The 18836-nt window shown below is 35.6% G+C and overlaps 1 protein-coding gene and 1 pseudogene across 1 annotated transcript; one reads left to right on the plus strand and one right to left on the minus strand.

Moving 5' to 3' along the window:
- Nucleotides 1-502: 502 nt before the first annotated feature.
- Nucleotides 503-2014, minus strand: LOC114737350 (cyclin-dependent kinase inhibitor 7-like). Its single transcript, XM_028925274.1, has 4 exons — nt 1608-2014; nt 1371-1420; nt 1030-1176; nt 503-895 (listed from the first exon to the last, which is right to left on the minus strand). The coding sequence occupies exons 1-4, from the start codon at nt 1950-1952 to the stop codon at nt 826-828; spliced, it is 612 nt and encodes a 203-aa protein (XP_028781107.1). The 5' UTR covers nt 1953-2014; the 3' UTR covers nt 503-825.
- Nucleotides 2015-12577: 10563 nt separating this feature from the next.
- Nucleotides 12578-18642, plus strand: LOC114737342 (uncharacterized; annotated as a pseudogene).
- The last annotated feature ends 194 nt before the right edge of the window (nt 18643-18836 follow it).

The following is an 18836-nucleotide window of genomic DNA, read 5'->3' on the forward strand; positions in this document are numbered from 1 at the left end:
TTTTATAATATATTTTTAATTATAATAATGTATATATTTTTTATTTTTTTACTTAAGATAATATATTTTTTATTTGAAATAAATATTATAATAATATATTTTATGGGTAGAAGTGGAATATTAAAAAAACCATAAGGGTATAATGGTCCAAAATTTTGGCTCCCTTCAAAAACCCCCAATTTGGAGGGGAGCCAAAATGGGGGGAGGGAGGGGAGGGGAGGGGACATTTTAGCTCCTCTCCCCTCCAAAATTTTCAACCAAATGAGGGGAGGGGCTCATTTTCCCTCCCCTCCCCTCCCCTCCAACCAAACACACCCTAAGGGAAGAGAAGGACATGGATGAGAAAGGCAATTAACGTCATGCAATAATAACCAATGCCCCAAAAAAAAAAAAGAAAGGGAAAGCAGAAGAAATAAAAGAAGATACAGACACTGGCGCTGCCTGTACCCAGGCACAGTCCAGGTAGAAGTAAAACTCAAAAGGACCCTGCAAAATAACAACAGAGAAACAAACGCGAAATTTCGGGTGCCACTAAATTTACGTTATTTGAGCCGTTTGTTCAACAACTTAGTAATTAACATACATATTTATCCACTGGCTTCTCGGTAGGATTAACCCGTACAAAGAACAAACGCTGCTAATTTCTCCCTTTCGTGAACGATAAAGAATGCTATACATCATACAAAAGACTCCTGCATAAAGAGAATGCAAGAGAATTGAATTACCTTAGCTAAACCCACCGATAATCCCAATGACCGGAACGCATGTTCAGGTCGTTTTCTTCTTTAATTCTTGAAGCAGATTGGCTTGGGAGGAAAGGGGGGTTCATGGCTTTATTTGAACCCACTCGTAACGTCCTTCCAACGGCACGTCCTTCACGATGTCGTAACTATATCTGCAGATAATTACCCGCAGCGCTTGGTTACCCAGAAATTGGAAGGTGGTATCAGAAAATAGGCGATGCATGCCAATTTTCACATCAAAAGGAGTTGGATATAATTCGGTAGGCCTTAATTAAGATTTGCTTACTTCTCTGCGAAGCGTTTCTGAATGTCACTCTCCGCAGCAGCAAAGAATTCTTCGAGCTCTTGCTCCGTCGGCATCTTTTGCACTGTTGATATACAACGACTGTTGGCCTCCGTTGGTCTCGCTTCTTCTGAATTTGGCCTCATCTCTCTACAGCGCGACAAGGGCCAACACAGTTCAGAATTTAAGAAAGTATCCGCAAGAGAGCAAGAGTTTGTGTGCTTTTGAATTACTTGGGATTTTAAAGGGAAGAAATTATGACGGATCATTTATTTCATACTTTTTTCGAACTCAAATGCTGATTCCGTTTTTTGAAAATTTGAAAAGAGAGGGGGAGTTATAACCTTTCGTCACCGCAGTTACACGTCGATGTTTCAACTTGCGCGCTATCTACCTGTAAGCATGTTCAACACAAAGCCTTAAATTCAGTGGGGAAAAAAAATAAGAATATAAACACGATGACGAGGAATATTCAAAGAGATCAAACTTAACCAAAGCTCTCCGAGAGACAATTAATATATTTGATTTCAGGTTCCGCGATGTATACGAATTTTTTACGAAATTTGTGAACACAATTATACCTCCAGATCTACGAATTCGATTCTCTCTTCATCAAGTCCGATGGATCCATTGCTGGAACAACATGAGGAGGGGAGTTCATCGGAGGGAGGACTAGAGCATCGTTCCTGCGCCTCCGGTCGAATGACATCAGGCCGCCTTATTCCCTTAATCTGAACGAGAGATGAAGATGCTGAGAATTTGAGTTCTTCGTTGTTGATCCTCCGTCTCTTGGGTTTTCTTTCGGCTGAAGCTGCTGCAGCAGCTCCTCCCATGGCCAACGCTGCTCGAGCTCTTGTCGTGACGCCAACCTGAGCCATTTCCATTACTGCAACAACCTCTGCAATTCTTCTGCACTTGCTCACCATCTCTCCCTTCAAGATTCAGGTGCAGTGCGCTCTTCTGATTTTGTCACTGTAAGAAGAGAGAGAGAGAGGAGGCGTTTATTTGTGGGCGCGTGTAAGTGGCACGAAGAAATTGTGATCATGACGAAACATTTCAACGGTTGAGATAGGGTAATAGTGGTGTGGCTGGTGAGGGGTAGTGGTCCTGGATCCGTTAACAGTGACGGGGGAATCTGAAAACGGGCAAATTGACGGCGCCGTTATGCAGATCGGGTAATTGAGAGCTGCGCCGAACCGTAGACCAATGGACGATTGCCACATGTGCAAACAAACGGTTTAGTGACTCGGGCGCTTACGGGAGAAATTTCAAACGGAAAACGATTTGCGAAGGGATTACACCGCAAGTGACGCTGATTAATAGAAGCGGAATCGAAAGAATCCTATTTTAGGGATTGGAATTCGGTTCGGGAAAGAACTGGTCTTCCGTAAACCAACTGCGTAATTACTAATATACCCTTCATCAAAGCCCCATATCACCATGTTGGCTCCTTGCTACATGATTGCCACGAAGCCCACGAGTGTTTGGCGTTTCATCATCATCAGTCAGTCATCACTTCACCCCCGGAGCCTTTTTCCATCCTCCCAACTATATTCAACGGATTTCGTCGAATTCTTTTCCTACAATCTTAAATTATAATTTTGAAAAATAAAATTATTTGTGAATTAAAATACGTGTGCGTGTGTGTGTTTCCCTTGCATGGTGCTTGCAATTGATACTTTTATTAGTTGAAAAACTTAAAGAGGTTTGAATTTAGAAAGGATGAAATGGAATATTATGAAAAGAATTAAGCTAAGTGTAGGGGTAGGAGAGGGAACATGATCATTGAAAATGGGGTCATAACGACTTAACTGTTAGGTAAGTGGAGGAAATAAATGTAGAAAACAAAGTTACACGAATCTGACATATTTTTATATATATAAGATTACACGTGGGGTTTGGGATTAATCCATACATAGACAATATACGGACCCCTTCCATTAAAGTCACGGTTTGTTTCTCAGTTATGTTATGAACACCCCCCACGTACTTTCTTTACACGTTTCATGCAAGCTCGCTCAAATAATACTGAAGCTGCGGTTAATTTTTTTCCTGATTGGGAAGAGACTGTAATAATTTTATTACCTTTATATATAGCACAATTGATGTGTTGTTTTAATTTTCCACATAGATTTTAATGATAATTTAGTGTCATCTGTATATTTGTGGTTAATGTATTCCCTAAAAGCTTTCACGTGAACCTTGTTTGAGTTGTTTAGTGCTGCATTCCATTGTGTGTATTCTCATGTGTGGACAAGCACAGATTACCATGTTGTGCATGCAACCTTCAATGCGAGATTTGTTTTGCATGTTATTAATTGAGCGAGACAAGATACCTTATTATCATTTAATCAGTATTAAAAGCATCCGAATCTATCAACAAATATTATATTCATCTAGTTGGTTAAAATGAGAGAAGCCATCCGCTAGAGTGTAAGTTCGAATCATCTGATCAAATATTTGTATCTGAGCATAATATGACACTTTCATTTCGTTGATAATTTGTAAGAGCTTTTACAAGGTAAATAGCATTCAGCATCGTAACCTTGATGTTATTTTTCATATGTATATATCCAATACTATAATCTTATTTATGATATATCCAAATGTTAATCACTAGAATTTGATGCCATTTTAGCACTTTTTTCTTTAGTTTTATGCACTTTTAGATGTATTTGTTTATCTTTTGACTTTTATCCTTGTTATTTTTGAGCTTATAAAGTTTGTTACTTTCGCAAGGTATATTTTGGCATTAAGAGTAATTATGTCAAGCCACTTCGAAAGCTTTTGGAAGTATTTGAGAATCAAGGTTGCTTTAGAATCACACTATGGTGATTAAAGAAGAATAAATAGACTCCAAATTATGGGTAAAACTCCTCAATTGAGTTAGAAGAACAAAATTTTTCAGAGGCAAATTGAGCTACAGTGCACTCTGTCCTGACCGTAGCCCAACTTAAATAGAGGCAAACTAGGCTGCAAAGCAAAATTTTGGGCTGCAACACAGTCACTAATAGTAAAACACACAGCAGTACTAAGTCAGAAAATTATAGGTTTTAAGGCCTCAACTCGACCTTGGTCGCCATTCTTCGGTTCTGGGTGGTTCTTTGGAGCATTAGGCTATTCTAGGGCTTGCTTCTTAGAGGAGTTGGAGTTTTGAAGAGATTTGGGCTTATTTCCTTGGTTTTTCCTCTCCATTTTGCTTTCTCTACTCTTGTTCCATTTTGTCCTGACATAGATATATATTCTTATATGGATTTTTTGAGTGTATGATGTGGCTAAATACTTTGATTCTAGGATTGTTTTGAACTCTTGTATAGATTAAATACTCATTTTCCCTATATATGTTGATTTTGCTCTATGCTTGATGCTTCTTGTGGATTGGCCACCAATGAGATTATTGAGTTCACTTTATTAATGCTTGAGAGGGTTAGGTTGAGTGTAGAACTTGAGTAAAATTGTGTGAGAACTTGAAGTTTGCAAGTTGAATGGATGGTTTTGTTAATAAGACAGAGATATACTTATTAACGGTATAATTAATTAACTAAGAGATTAAGGAATTAATTGAGTTGAACACTTGTTGGAAGAGTTGAAAGAGCACTTATAGGTAATTTAGTTTCCTTAGCTAGCATAATCTATAATTAAGAAGCAAATACAATGGGGATTTAATTGAGTACCTTTGAAATATAAGAGGGATAAATAATCCTAGGTCCCTTTGAATCTTTGGAATTGAAGAATCACTTTTTTTTTTTATTAATTCCTAATTTTATAAATAGTTGCTTTCACTCTTGATATTTGTATTACTCAAATTAAGCGAAAGTATGATAATTAATATTTGACCGGGTTTTGAAACCAAAACCTTATGGAAATAATACTTTACTCATCATTTTATTACTTGTCACGATCTATGCACTTGCGGTGCGAACACCAACACCATCTGATGTTCCATGATATTATTGAATTTACGATTTAGAGTGCCATATGCATTATAAATAATATTAGGCATGAAGGTGCTAAAAACATCATAAATAAAATTAGTGTGTTAGATACATATGAAAAATAACATTAGAATGTTGAATGCCGCCGCTTGATCTGATTTTATAAGCACTTGTTGTAGTCATAAAATGTATTACGGTCTTGACATGTGCTGCAAAATCCAACCCATATGAACTTTTATGTGTGTGTACGTATAACGCTGAATAGTTATTTGGTTGATCCCTTAGGACCTAGTAAAGGAGTAGTGAATTTCAAATATTATATCCAAACAAGGAATTGGTAAAAGAGAAAGAGGAATCATCTCACTTTGATCAATTCCCAGGTGAGAGGGGACAAGTTATTAACTTTATATATACAACAGCTTTAGTGAATGTTATAGTACAATTTTGGTTCAAAAACTAAAGGTGACATGACGACATGGTTACAAAGCCTTTAAATCAAATCTGAGTAAAAAGGGGAAAGTAAATATTCCCATGAGGATCGATGAAAGTAAAATGAATTTAAAGAAACAGGGGTACGTGCATGTCATGAGTAACCAACCTTAGTTTTAATATAAAGATTGGACACAGAAAACTAGATCGGAATTTTGGCACAGAACGAGGCTCGGGTTTTTGGGTAAGTAGTCACTATTATAGTCATTATGGCCAAGTGATGCTTTTGTTACACTTTACTACTTGAGCTCTTGTGTGCTTCTATAATTACGAAAGAAAGTGGTTGAATGATTGAAGCCACCCTTGTGCCAGTTCGTTATTTTAAGTCTTGAAAAAAAATTGCATTCTTAATTATCCAATATTTTCATAACTAAAAATATTCATGTCGCTAAAAAAATCAAAATATTCAATTCAGAAGGTTAGAAAATGAAAACTTTAAATCAAAATCTCGTGATTTTTATCAGCTATTGAAATTAATATTTTTAATATAATTTTTTGGATTCAATATTATTAATTTTTTTTAAAAAGGAAAAATAAATATTTTCCAACAAAAGAAATGCCATTTTTCCTGCAGGCTTTTAGTGCCCCGAGCTTTTGCATTCTTTACTGGTTTTTCTTTACAATTTCAGTCCCTTTTGCGATAACCAGAGTGTGTCCGGTTCGCAGGGAATTAGTTTCTTTTTCTCCCGCTTCACATTGTTCATTTATAAATAATGAACGAGTAGTTTGTAAATGGTTGATCTATATACTATCAGATATACATCAAATATTTAAAATTTATTTATTCCTTTGAATACATCAACATAAATTTTTGGCAAAATAAAGGTATAGCATCAATCAAAGAACTTTATACACACAAAAAAGAACTTTAAGTGTTTCTACTTTTATCTCCATTTAAATTTCGAAAAGAACATATATCTACTTTACCATATGAATATAATGAATAGTTCAGTACTCAGTTTTAGTTAAAACAACTAAATGTAAAAATAATTAAAGTAGCACACATCTAAAATCCATAATAAGCTAGACAATAACACTCCTAACATGCATAGTTAAATTGTTTATCGTGCAAACCTCAAAAGATATATTCTTTTCTCGATGTGTAATTAAAATAATCATAATGGCAGAAATCGCTAGTGTTTATCCCAAAAGCCAAAAGTGAGCTGTGTATGAAAACAAAAACAGATTAAAGAAACAAAAGAAAAGACACGAAGTCCAACATGAAAGCCACTTATGCGGCTGTTTGGCGGGCAAAGTGATGTGAATGAACAGTAAGATTCTTTAGCCTCCCTTTTAATATACATATATATATATAGAGAGAGAGAGTGATGTCTATTTTAAAAACACTACTGTCTTGTTTTTGAGAGGTTCCCAAAGAGAGTGAATAATACATGTATATAATTATATATACAAGCGTAGCAGCAACGGCAAATGGCACTATTTCTGACTTCTGACACAATGGAGCTCTTCATTAAGAGGAAACTATATGTCAAAGTCACAGCTTTGATGAAAACGTATGCTTTGCAAAGCGTTTGGAACTAATGAATTAGATAATAATATATATTCGTGTTATGAATAGAATATTAATATGTAACAAATTTTGTGTTATATGTCGCATTAGAGACGCCAAAAAAAAACAAAGTATATATAGGTTACTAGTGTCATGAACATGTGATATAAAAAACACTTAAAAGCTGTCTCTATTTTTTTATATTGATTTCTTATTTTATCCCTATTTATTTTGTCTCCAACTTATACTCTCTCTCCCTTCCACTTCTCTTTCTTTTAATAATTTAATTGTTCTCTCTCATACTCTCTCTCCTTATTAATGGGGGCATTGTTGGAAAAAAAACATTATACTTTTTACATATTAATTGTCCTCAACTAATTTTAACTGTTTTTTTTATCAACGTAATTTGGTTATTTGTCTCTTATAATAAGGAACGGAGGGAGTATTATATTGTCTAGCATTTATAGATGAGAGAATATATATGATCTCTTTTACTTTGCAAGTTCAGTGATCTTAATTATTCTAATTTGGTTGGTTTATTAATTTAATAGTTTGGTTTCAAAGTATTAATTCAGTTCAGAGCATTTAATATATATACATAAATATAATTTTCTGTTCTGCACTTTTGTATGATCAAAAGACCTAGAGGCTTAATTTGAATAAGCAGGAGGAGTGGGGTTGAGGAGGGGGGATGCGACAATAATGTAAAGATATGATTAGAGGAATATTTCGAGGAAATCAATGAGGAATGGATGGCTCTTGGATTTAGGCGAAAACCCGCAACTTTAGTTAGCATCAAATGGATGGTAAGTGGATTGGATCCAACAACGTAATGGGAAAAGAAAACCAAATATACTGAAAAGATTAATTGACGAACACTTTAGCATTGTCGCAATCAAAATGGGTCAAGCCCTACCGACTTCAATTAAAGTGTGGTGCCCTCTCATCAGCTTGTGATGCTTCAAAGACTTTGCTTGTTATATTACTGTTAATGAGAAATTAGAAGAGATCAGAGAGAAAGCGAGGGAAACATGCATAAAGGAAAGTGAATTATATTTGCAAAAGCAAGTTCAGAATCTCTAGTCGGCTGTTGTACAAGTCAAACCATTATCCATCGTTTTGGACTTTCCAAAAGCATCTCTTTGTTTTTTTTTTCAAAAAATAAAAAATACTCAGTAATTGTTTGAAATCATAAATAAAATCGAATTTACAATATTGCACTTAGGGTTTATCTAGAATAGTTTATAAGCAGCTTTTCAATTGTGATTTACAAAATACAAGGTAAATATATGATGAGAGTTTTATCTTGACTTACGTGAACTACTTATATGTACTTATAATTTATAAACAGTTTTTCAATTGTAATTTACAGAATACGAGTTAAATATGTAAGAGGAGTTTTATCTCGATTTATGTGAACATGCTTATATATTAATCGTGAATCCAAACAAACTCTTAGGCGATTGGACAAAAGCATCTTTCTTTAAATAGCTCGTATGCCTCATGCATATTTGAGGATCATAACTATTGCCCATCTCCACCATTGTGCTATGATGCACTCCCCCTGTCCTCCAACCAAGTTATTTATAACTATTTTACTGAAAGAGATGATTAAATGATTGATATTGTCTAATTTTTTTAACTTTCCTTCAAATGTATTATTTTTTGAAAACATTTATCTCTTTCATATGCCGCATTTTATACTATCCGATGAAAATTGCAACAACAAAAAAAATGAAAGAAAGTAATCAAGAGTGGATCATTTTATATAAAGTGACTTGTAAATGGATCTTCAATCTCCCTTTTTTTTTAAAAAAAAAAAACCTTTTATATAAGGTTAGAGAGGAAGTAGTTTTATTATGAGTTTCGCATTTCACGTCAAGTACTTTCTAAGTGATACTATTCCTAAGTCATAAATAGTGCTATATTTTCATACAATGTAATTTTATTGAATTTGGTGCCTTTTTTGTAGGATATGATTATCAATATCGATTAATATAAATTATTAGTGTAAATATAATATTACCAAAAGGAGGAACTAGTACGGTCTTTAACTTCTTAAGTTATTTTACGTTTCTTATGTATTACAAAGAAGAAACATCTAGCTGTTTTTTATTTTATTTTCTACCATTTGAATTTTGAAATTTTCGCCAAAATTATGATCAAATCAATGCTTAGTAAAAAAATTTCTATCGAGCTATTCTTTCGGGTGCATTGCATGAGGAAAAAGAAATCTAATAATTAATAATATCATACTCCTCCAGTCCTTAATATAAGGTATAATTACTAAGTTAATTTTTATCCTAAATATAAGACTTATTTTTCATATTTATCAATTCTAAATTACTCTTATAAATACTCCCACAACCATAATCAAGTAAATGAAGGAGGAAGGATATTAAAAAAGATGATTATGGTGTTTTAGGAAAAACATGTCATGTTTCTTGTAATTAGTTAACTCACCTAACTTCTTTAATCTAATCAAATTATTTAAATAGATTCTATATTAAGAATTAGAAGAGTACTCTATTTCAAACTAATAGAATCACCATGCCCGGGGAGATGTTCCAATTCCAATCTAATATTACTTCCTTCACTAAGTTGGCTTTAGGAGTTTAGGCTAATGGAAAGCCTAAAGAGGGGTTGAAGGTTGAGCCCTGGCCCGGCTACCACCGCATCATGAGGCCAAATAATATAATTAATTTTTTTTGATACTTCGCTCTAGAGCACGTATTTACTAATGAGAGTTAAGTCTAGTAAAAAAGGTTAGTTTATTTTTCATAATGTGGTGAACTAAGATTTGAATTTTTATTGAAAAAGGTATCCATGTTTAATGCATAACAATTTCTTGAACATGATTACTTCCAATGAGAGAGCACAGGGAAAAAAAAGCACACATTTAAAGGGATCTTAATTCTGATGGAGTTTGAAACTATATTATGATCCATCCTTACTCTACATAAATGTTTAATGCTTACCAAGAGAGAGAGGGAGAGAGCAAATGCATAACTCCAATATTTGAATTCAATTATGAGATTGAGGACTTGAATATATTGTTGATTATTATATTTGTCAACATCCCCAGGAAATGTTTGTAACTTATGGTGCGGTCAAGCGATAACACAAAATAATGAGATATACACTTTCCGGTGAAAGAAGCCAAGCACTGACCAGTAAAAGATTTACACCCAACGACAATGTCCAAATATTTCTTTTGCTTTCATTATATTCCCTTAATTTGTCCAAAACTGGGTAAAATTGATTTGTTGCTATTCCCACAAAATTTACGCCCGTAAATATTTGTCCCAATCTCCTTAGTTTTTTGAAAGAACCAAAACTTAACTATGGGTGAAGCTGTTTCATAGTCCTAATCCGTTAATCAAGAAAGGAAAGAATTGGACTCAAAGTGGTCAAATGACATTAATGACGCTTATAAAGTAATTAAATTTTCAAATGATCTCATCGCCCTTCTTGAAACCCCTTTCATATGCCTAGCATGGCGTTAGCGTTTCGACGACAAATTGCTACTGTTTATGAGAAGATTGTCTTTCTTTCGGAAATTCCCTTGCTAGGTATTCAATGAGGAGACGTCTCTCATCTCACACATTGACAATTTGGTCATGTAATTTTAAAAATGAAAAAAATCTGCGGAACAGGCCCAAAATTAGGAAGTGAGTGGTCCATTCGGAAGCAAGTACTGCGGGCGATGGGGTTACATGGTTTTTGGTCCGTAGCTAAATTTCAACTAGCAACGCCAAAATCCCACATGCCTAAGAAGGTTCTATCCATTATAACTGTTACCACCCTACCCTTCCCCACCCAACTACCACTTCCCCCCATCCAAAAAAACAGAAGGGGTGCTAGGGATGCGTTAACATTATTAATTATCAACAAATCATTGTCAATAATATGTGTTCTGACAAAAAATTTTTTTCAATAATATGTGTATTTATAAATTAGAATTATAATAATGGAAAAACAATATTTATATATTATGAATAATGCGATTCATTTTTTAACCCTATAATATACGAACTCAACATCTAATCTAATTGCGTATCAAAATCTAAATCATGAAAGGCCAGTGCTCAATAATGGGGCTGCAGAAGATTGTCCCATATTTTGCGCCTCTTATTATTGCCTGATATTTTTTGTTGGTCCAAACAAACACTTCTGCGCACTCTCATTGACTGACCTATGATAGTTTGGGCCGGCCCATTACAAACATTTTGTAACTTCGACAAACGGCAATCTGTGTTCCCCCGAAGAAAAAAAACAACCGTTTCCCGTCAAAATAAAAACAAATAGGCATACTAACCAGAGTTAAATTTAGCATAAGGGCGGAGTTCATTACAACATGAGGTTAAAGTTTAAATATATTTTAAAGAAGTATCTCTGTTTAGAATTGCTTTCAATTAAAAGAAATACTTATATAAACTTTGTACAGTATAAGTAATTGATCGGCGCAGTGTACCATTACAAAAATGGGATCATATATATGAAAAATATTTTAGTCTTTCAACTTTATCTCAGATTTCAATAAGTAATTTAGATAATGAACTTCGTGTTTTAGATTTGTCTTTAAAGTTTGCTTTTGTTCAAGTGCTTGCTTTCAAATTTATTTGGAGCTGCTTATGAATTAAGTATTTATAAGTTGAGGCACACCTTTTTTTTAAATATATTTGTCTCATATTTTATAAATTATGATTAAAAATTAGCTTTAAAGAATCTATAAACAAGCACTAAGATGCTACTATGAGACATTGACCATGACTTGTAATTAGTAACTATGCAGGGTTGGCCAAGTGGCGATGAGGTGGAAGGACAAGGAATGATGCAACACATGACAAAAAAGTTGCATTAACGGGGCGTTTGACATTTTCAAAACCACGGTTTTAAAAGTATTTTTTTTCGTAAAACGAGATAATTTTTTTAACATATTTACTTCGTAATCCGTAAAAGTACTTCTGAAACCATGATTTGGTTTATATCAAACATCTTTAAGATGCTTTAACATTAGACCGCTTTTTATGCTCACGTCACTCTTGCCATTTGAGTTAGCCTAGATAACATGGGAATAAACACCTTTAAAAAAAAAAAAAAGCTGAACCTTCACGAGGATGAATTTGAAAATAATTAAAGACTAATTACAAAGCTCATGGACCAAGTATTCAGTTTTTGGTCATACATATCACTTTTGTTTCATATAAATAGAAGGAATTATCTTTTCATGGCCACCTACCGGGCTCGCCTGAGAAGAAATCTCCACCTGTTGTTGAATGGTCTAGAATCTTCTCAGCTTTAGCTGATTCACGGCGAGTCGTATGGACAAGGACAGAAGCTACTCACCGTTTTGGTGAGATAATTTGCTGCCGGGAGATCATTCCCAACGACGGTCCGTTTATAGGTGATCTGGGGATGACGTCAATCGGGCGACGGACGGAAACTGGGTAAATTTCTTCAACTTTTAAATTTATTTAAGGAAAAAATGGAAAAAGGCTTGGCGGTAGATTTTTTTTTTTTGACCAGCGGCTTGGCGGTAGATTGTAGAAGCGGTTTTCTTAATTTTTAATTTTAACAGACACCTGGCAGAGATAATATAAGCAGCGATCCATATTTACCATGTATCGCCGCCTTTCTTGTTGTAGCGGAGTTCCCTGCCAAGTCTTCAACGTGGAAAATCAAAATCCCTTCATCAGGATCTCAGGTTCACGAGTTTTCTTGAGAAAATTCACAATTTCAATAAAAAGATAATGGAGTCGACCCCTGTTAACTGGGAAACTCTCGACAATCTTGTCGTCGATTTCGCTAAATCGGAAAATTTGATTGAAGATTCCTCCTCCTTCTCCTCGTTTGCTTCTTCCTCATCTCCTTCCTCTTATCATTCAAGGTTGGTTATACGCCAGATCAGGCGCTCATTAGAGTCTGGCGACATTGATGCTGCCATGGATCTCCTCCAGATACACGCTCCTTCTATTCTCCATGACCACAAGATTCTCTTCCGCTTGCAGAAGCAGGTCAGCCTCCCTGCTTTTTGCGCTTCCTCAGCAGATGCCCCGAAAAAAATCATTTTGCTTAATCCCGTATTGTGGAGAATAAATAGGTTCATGATAGGAGATACTATCCTCTGTGCTTCATTTTCCTCCCGCACTTTTTGCACCGGACAATTGTGCTTCTGCCTTTTGTCTACTTTATCCTGTACTTTGCTGACTTCCCGAGTGTACGTTTTATTTCTTTACTTCGTGTAGAAATTTATTGAGCTTCTTAGGAAGGGGAAGACTGAAGATCGCGATTCTGCAATTGACTGTCTAAGGACGTCTCTTGCTCCCTGTGCACTTGATGCTTACCCGGTACCTGGGCAATCATCGAATACAGTCTTTCTTTTTATGGTTATTTTTGCTCAATGCGGATTCTAACGGTTGTCTGTATATTTAAGGAAGCATATGAGGAATTCAAGCATGTTCTACTCGCTTTTATATATGACAAAGATGATCAAAGTTCTCCCGTAGCAAATGAGGTGGGTGTGCATTCTTATTTTATTCAGGCAGAGAGGAACATGAGGAAGAAATAATTTCATGAAAAACCCATGCTCTTGATTTCTGTTTCACTTTTGTGAAGAAATTGAATGACTTATACGCAATGCAATCATTGAACAAGCAGTCTTATCGAGGAAGGTAATCAGGCAAAATAGCGTCAAGGTTTCTGTGAGTAAAATCAGGATTCGAGTAGATATTCCCAGCAAAACAAAATTTTACCTTTGGCCGTAACCTTTTGTTGTAGGTGCCTAAAAATTTCAAATTTCTTAGTAATAGCACAGTAGTTGCGGAGCCTCCTAATATTTTTGTGGTAGTTCCTGGAAAGTTCTCTTTCCTGTTTGGCTTCGTATATTTGATGCCCAACATTATCCTACTGTGTACAGACACTTTGCAACTAATATCACTTGGCAAACCAGATTCTGGTGGCTGGGCAGAGTTGAAAAGAGTCCCACTGTTTGTGGTTTATGAATAGTGCGGCTTCTTATTAATTTGATTATATATGTTGTATTGATATGTTTATACCATTGGTGCGTGTGGTGGGGGTCTTTTAAGCCAACCAGCTTTTCCTTAGAAGCATGCCCGTGGATTGACATGGTCAATATGTGGCCAGAGGAAGATGGTGTGCCTTCGAACAGTCTAAGATTTAACTGTGGTGAACAGAGGGTAGATTCATTGCTGCTGTGGAAATCGAGGATCAGATTATTTCCTTACCCTGGTCAAAAAAAAAAAGAAAAAAGAAAAAGTTTGTTCTTTACCGTGGGGGATCTTTTTCCTTTTTCTTTTGAGATTAAGAGGAGCTCATTCAAGTGCCATTCACTATCTTAGGAACTATGTTCCTTTGTTCTTTTATTGACGTTATAATTAGATGCTTCATTAGTTTTTAATGGGGCAGGCATTGGTTAAGCTCATGATCATGCTTGCTTTATCATTTGCAGTGGTCTGAAATGAGAAGGTTTGACCTAGCTGGATTGATGTCCTCTGTGTTAAGAGCTCATTTGCAAGCTTATGATCCAATAGTTTCAATGGCTCTGAGATATTTGATAAGGTTAGATTATTTATCATCTTTTTTTGTCATTGAATTCCAGTGATTAGTTAAACCATGCCTCATTTTTCATTATAATGTTTGCTTGTTTTCCTTTTGGCGAGACTTTTATTTTTGGTCGTTTTTTCTTGTGCAGCATTCACAGGGCATACTGCTTACGGCAAGGTGTAACATCACAAATCTCAGATCTGAATGAAAGATTGCTCCTAGAGGAGCGTGACCCTCCTGCAGCACCACAGGACACTCTATATGAACTGCCACCGTTCAGTGAGGTGAGATATTTCTGTTGGCTGTTGGTTCTGAAACTTCATAGGCAAGTTTAAGTTGTCGTGGATGTTGTTGCCATTGTTGTGCAAACGCATTGATGCATGTACTTCCACATGTATGTTGGTCATATGATTTTTCTATGAACGTATGTTGATGCCTCTCCCATGTGTAAGCCGACCCAATCTGTTTGACTCTGGAAACCAGGTTGACATACAGGCTCTTGCACATGCTGTAGAGCTTACCAGACAAGGGGCAATTGATAGCTTGAGATTTGCTAAGGGTGATCTATTTCAGGCATTTCAGGTTATAATATATTCCGTGGTCTGTTTCTCTTTTGGTTGTCCGTGGCTTCATTTTATGCTGTTCTGGTATTTATTTTACTGCTTTGAAGCTAGCGATTCTCCTACTGCTATAATTTATGTTGATTCAGTACGGTATTCGTAGGAGTTCATTAATAATATTAACCTTCTCTCATTTCTTGACAATTCTATTCTTCACCTCTTAGGTAAACTAGTTGTGTTGCGCCATTTCTAGTGGATTAATGTATAAGAGTGCACAGTGATGGTTTCTAGACAATTCTACTCTTCACCTCTTAAGATCAGTCATTTTGGGAAAAGAAGTTATTTTGTTTGACAAGTTTGCATGCAAAATTAATATTAATCAGAAAATTGTCAATTGCAAACTGGGCTGAGTGCTTGTGTTTTTGTACCCAAAATATGGTAGACTTTATGAATGAGTATATTCAGGCAGTTTTTTTTTTTTTTTTTTGGTTTCTTGTTCTGTCTTTTTTAAGAATGAAATTCTTTAATGCCTACAAACAAAATTCTGGATCAAAATTTGGTTGACATCTTAAAATCAGAGTCTATACATTTAACCTTCAGATGGACTGCAGTTTTGTCCTCTATCTCCTCAGAAATGGAGGTTTTATGTCTCATTAAGATTAAAACACAAATTTTCTTTCACTTTCACCTTGTCTGAGGAAGGGATGTAATATATTAGAAGCATCAGAGAGGAAAGAGCAGAGATACTCATACTAGTATGCCTTTGCATTTACACATTTATATGTCCAATATTAGTTACATGGATGCATAATGGGATGGTCCTCACAGAAATAACGCATGGTTGCTTCATACTGATTTGCTTAACTTCTATTTGGGGTTTTCCTTTCAACTCTGTATCGTTATATCTTTCTTTTTCAGAATGAATTATGTCGGATGAGACTGGATGTCCCACTACTCGATCAGCTTGTTCGTGAATATTGTGTTTACAGAGGCATTGTTGACTCTGGTATAACATTATCTTCTCTGCTGAACCTAAGATTAAGTGTTCTTCTGTTTCTCCCTGCTCCTGTGTCTGTGCAGAATTTCTTTCATATGCCTAGTTCTTTTAACTTTTGAATTTTTTTTTCAATTCATGGTATTTTTATCTCATAAATTTAAATTAGCTTCTTTCTTCTACGTTTGTTAGATGTTTTCATGAATTATAATCAAATAGTGGAGTTTCTGAAAATTGAATTCCATTTTTCAATTAATATATGCCTTCATATTGATTTTGATCATTTTGTTTTCTTCCCTTGTCAATCTTTATGAACTTTAGCACTTCCCAAGCAAAGGGTTACAGCAAATGTAAAATTCAGTCAACAAGACTCCGGGTATTGTTCATCAAGAGATTGTTCTCTTGAGCTTGATTGCAATGCTGGCAAGCATTCAGATGGTGAAACTTCTGTTACCAATGCTCACACAGATGGTTCCCCTGAAAATAATGCTGATGTGACTAGTATGCAACAAGTGGATGTTGAAGTACGATATGCTTCCGAACCCACAAGCAATCATGAAGACTGTAGCACCAGTGGATCACAGCAACTGGAAAATCTAAGAGTATTGCAGCAAAGCAGATTGCATGGAAATGGGGAAAGAAATAAACGTAAGCGGTGGAGAGGACGATATGATGATGATAGTTACTCACTTGATGCTTCATTTGAAGAGCATAAACAAGAGTATAGCATAAGCACCGTTATTTCTACTTTGTCAAAGGAGAAACAGGTATCTGTTTGCTAGATCTGATGTTATTCCTTTGGCAGAACAATCATTGACCGGGTAATGTTTTTTGCAGGGATCTGAAAAGCTTTCTGCATTTGAAGTTAACAGTATGGAGGATAAATTTGAGATAATGTTGGCAATGAAGGAATTAGCTAGCAAAGGAATGGCTGCAGAAGTTGTTGACAAAGTTAATGATATTGATCCAAACTTCTTTGTGCAAAATTCAGTGTTGCTTTTCCAACTTAAGCAGGTAAGTGAATTCACTTTTTGTTATTTGCTAATAATTTCAATCAAGGAACGGTTCTTATAACCTACTCTCTTTGTGGAAGAGGAGCTTTTTCTGGGCTATTCATCACTGCATCCAGAATGTAAGCCTTTATTTGAATTGATGGTTATAGGTTGAATTCTCAAGCTGGTCAGCTCTGGTGATTATAATGCTGCTTTAAGAGTTGCTTGCTCCCATTTGGGTCCTTTGGCAGCTAATGATCCTGCTCTATTAAAGCCCTTGAAGGAAACTCTTCTGGCCTTACTTCATACGAACGAAGATGCTCTTGGAAATGTCTTGCCTTTGCATGCTTTGGCTGCTTCTCTCCAGGTAATGTGTACTTGCTATAATGTTATATTAGCAGTCATTTCATTCTCATATTTGATCTTTTCTGCAATTGCAGCTTGGCCCCTTTCTGTTTTGACTCAAGATGATTCCATTATGAAGTCATCTTGTCAATTGTCCAAAAAAATTATTTACTCTGTTGAACTTCCTAGTTATTTTTTTGAGGCCAACTGATGTGGTATGTGATGAGAGAGAGAAGGGGGGGAAGGGAAAGGAAACAGAAAGAAAGGGGAGTCAGAGATAGAGACAGTGAGAGAGAAAAACAGAGAAGGAAAGAAGCGAGAGAAACTGAATTGCTCCTTAGTTTTATTCAATGACCAGATAATCTGATTAGGGCCCTTATCTATGTGACCCTTATCTACCCTTAACGGCTAGTAACAGATAATGAATAACTATTATTTATTTTACATAACAGCGACCTGATTAAAAAAGTTGGGAAGGTTGCTTGTAGTGCCCTTTCATTTATGTTTTACTTCCAAGTAGCCTTAAACGATCTCATGCAAAGGCATCTTATGGATTGACTTGAGATTACGACATTTCGTTGATGACTCTGTTAATTCCCCCCACTCATACCTCTTTTTTTCTCCCCATATAGAAAGATAAATAAAGAAAGGGTACTATTCAAAACTTAATCATTGGACATTTTTAAAATCAGTTTGTGTTTAAGTCTTTTATGCTATCGGGCAACATGAGTGTGGTTATAAAATATTATTTCATATTGGATAGGTGGCAGTTGGTAGGAGGCTCGGTGTTGAGGAACCTCAACTCATGAAAATAATGCGAGCAACTCTTTACACACATAACGAGTGGTTTAAACTTCAAATGTGTAAAGATCGCTTTGAAGGTCTTTTGAGGATTGATTCTTTGAAGGAAGTTAATGCTCCTTTCCTTGCTTCTGTATCCATGTCTAAGTCATATGCAGATAGCTGCACACATGGTTCTTCCCAGGTTACGGTATCTTCGGGAACTAGGGGTGTCAGAAGATGGAAGCAGTCCGACCCAAGTGTCATCTAGGGATGTCATTTGCGATGAAAATGCAATACTCAAAGTAATGGTGAGTTCTAGATGCCTTTGCTTAGATTCCTCCATTTTCAATTTCGTAGCATAATCATAATATCAAGGATTGGGTCTCGTGCTTAGGTGGGTTAACGTATTTCCTGACTGTCTTACCTTGCAAATCGCATGCAGGAGAAATTTTCTGTCATTTACAACAGTGTTCAAAACAATGATTTAGTCGGGTCCCTATATAATGGCAACTCAAGTCATTTGAGTCGTTCAAAAATTTCTCGTTGGCAGCACAAGGTTTATACTCAATAACTGAAGCACAAGCAATCATTAGAACTCAATTTGTAATTGTAGCCGTGCATATGAGTCTAAAGCCG

This window comes from Neltuma alba, unplaced genomic scaffold, assembly GCF_004799145.2.
Source record: "Neltuma alba isolate B1F8T4 unplaced genomic scaffold, ASM479914v2 tig00002767_pilon, whole genome shotgun sequence".
In the NCBI taxonomy this organism is placed as follows: Eukaryota; Viridiplantae; Streptophyta; class Magnoliopsida; order Fabales; family Fabaceae; genus Neltuma; species Neltuma alba.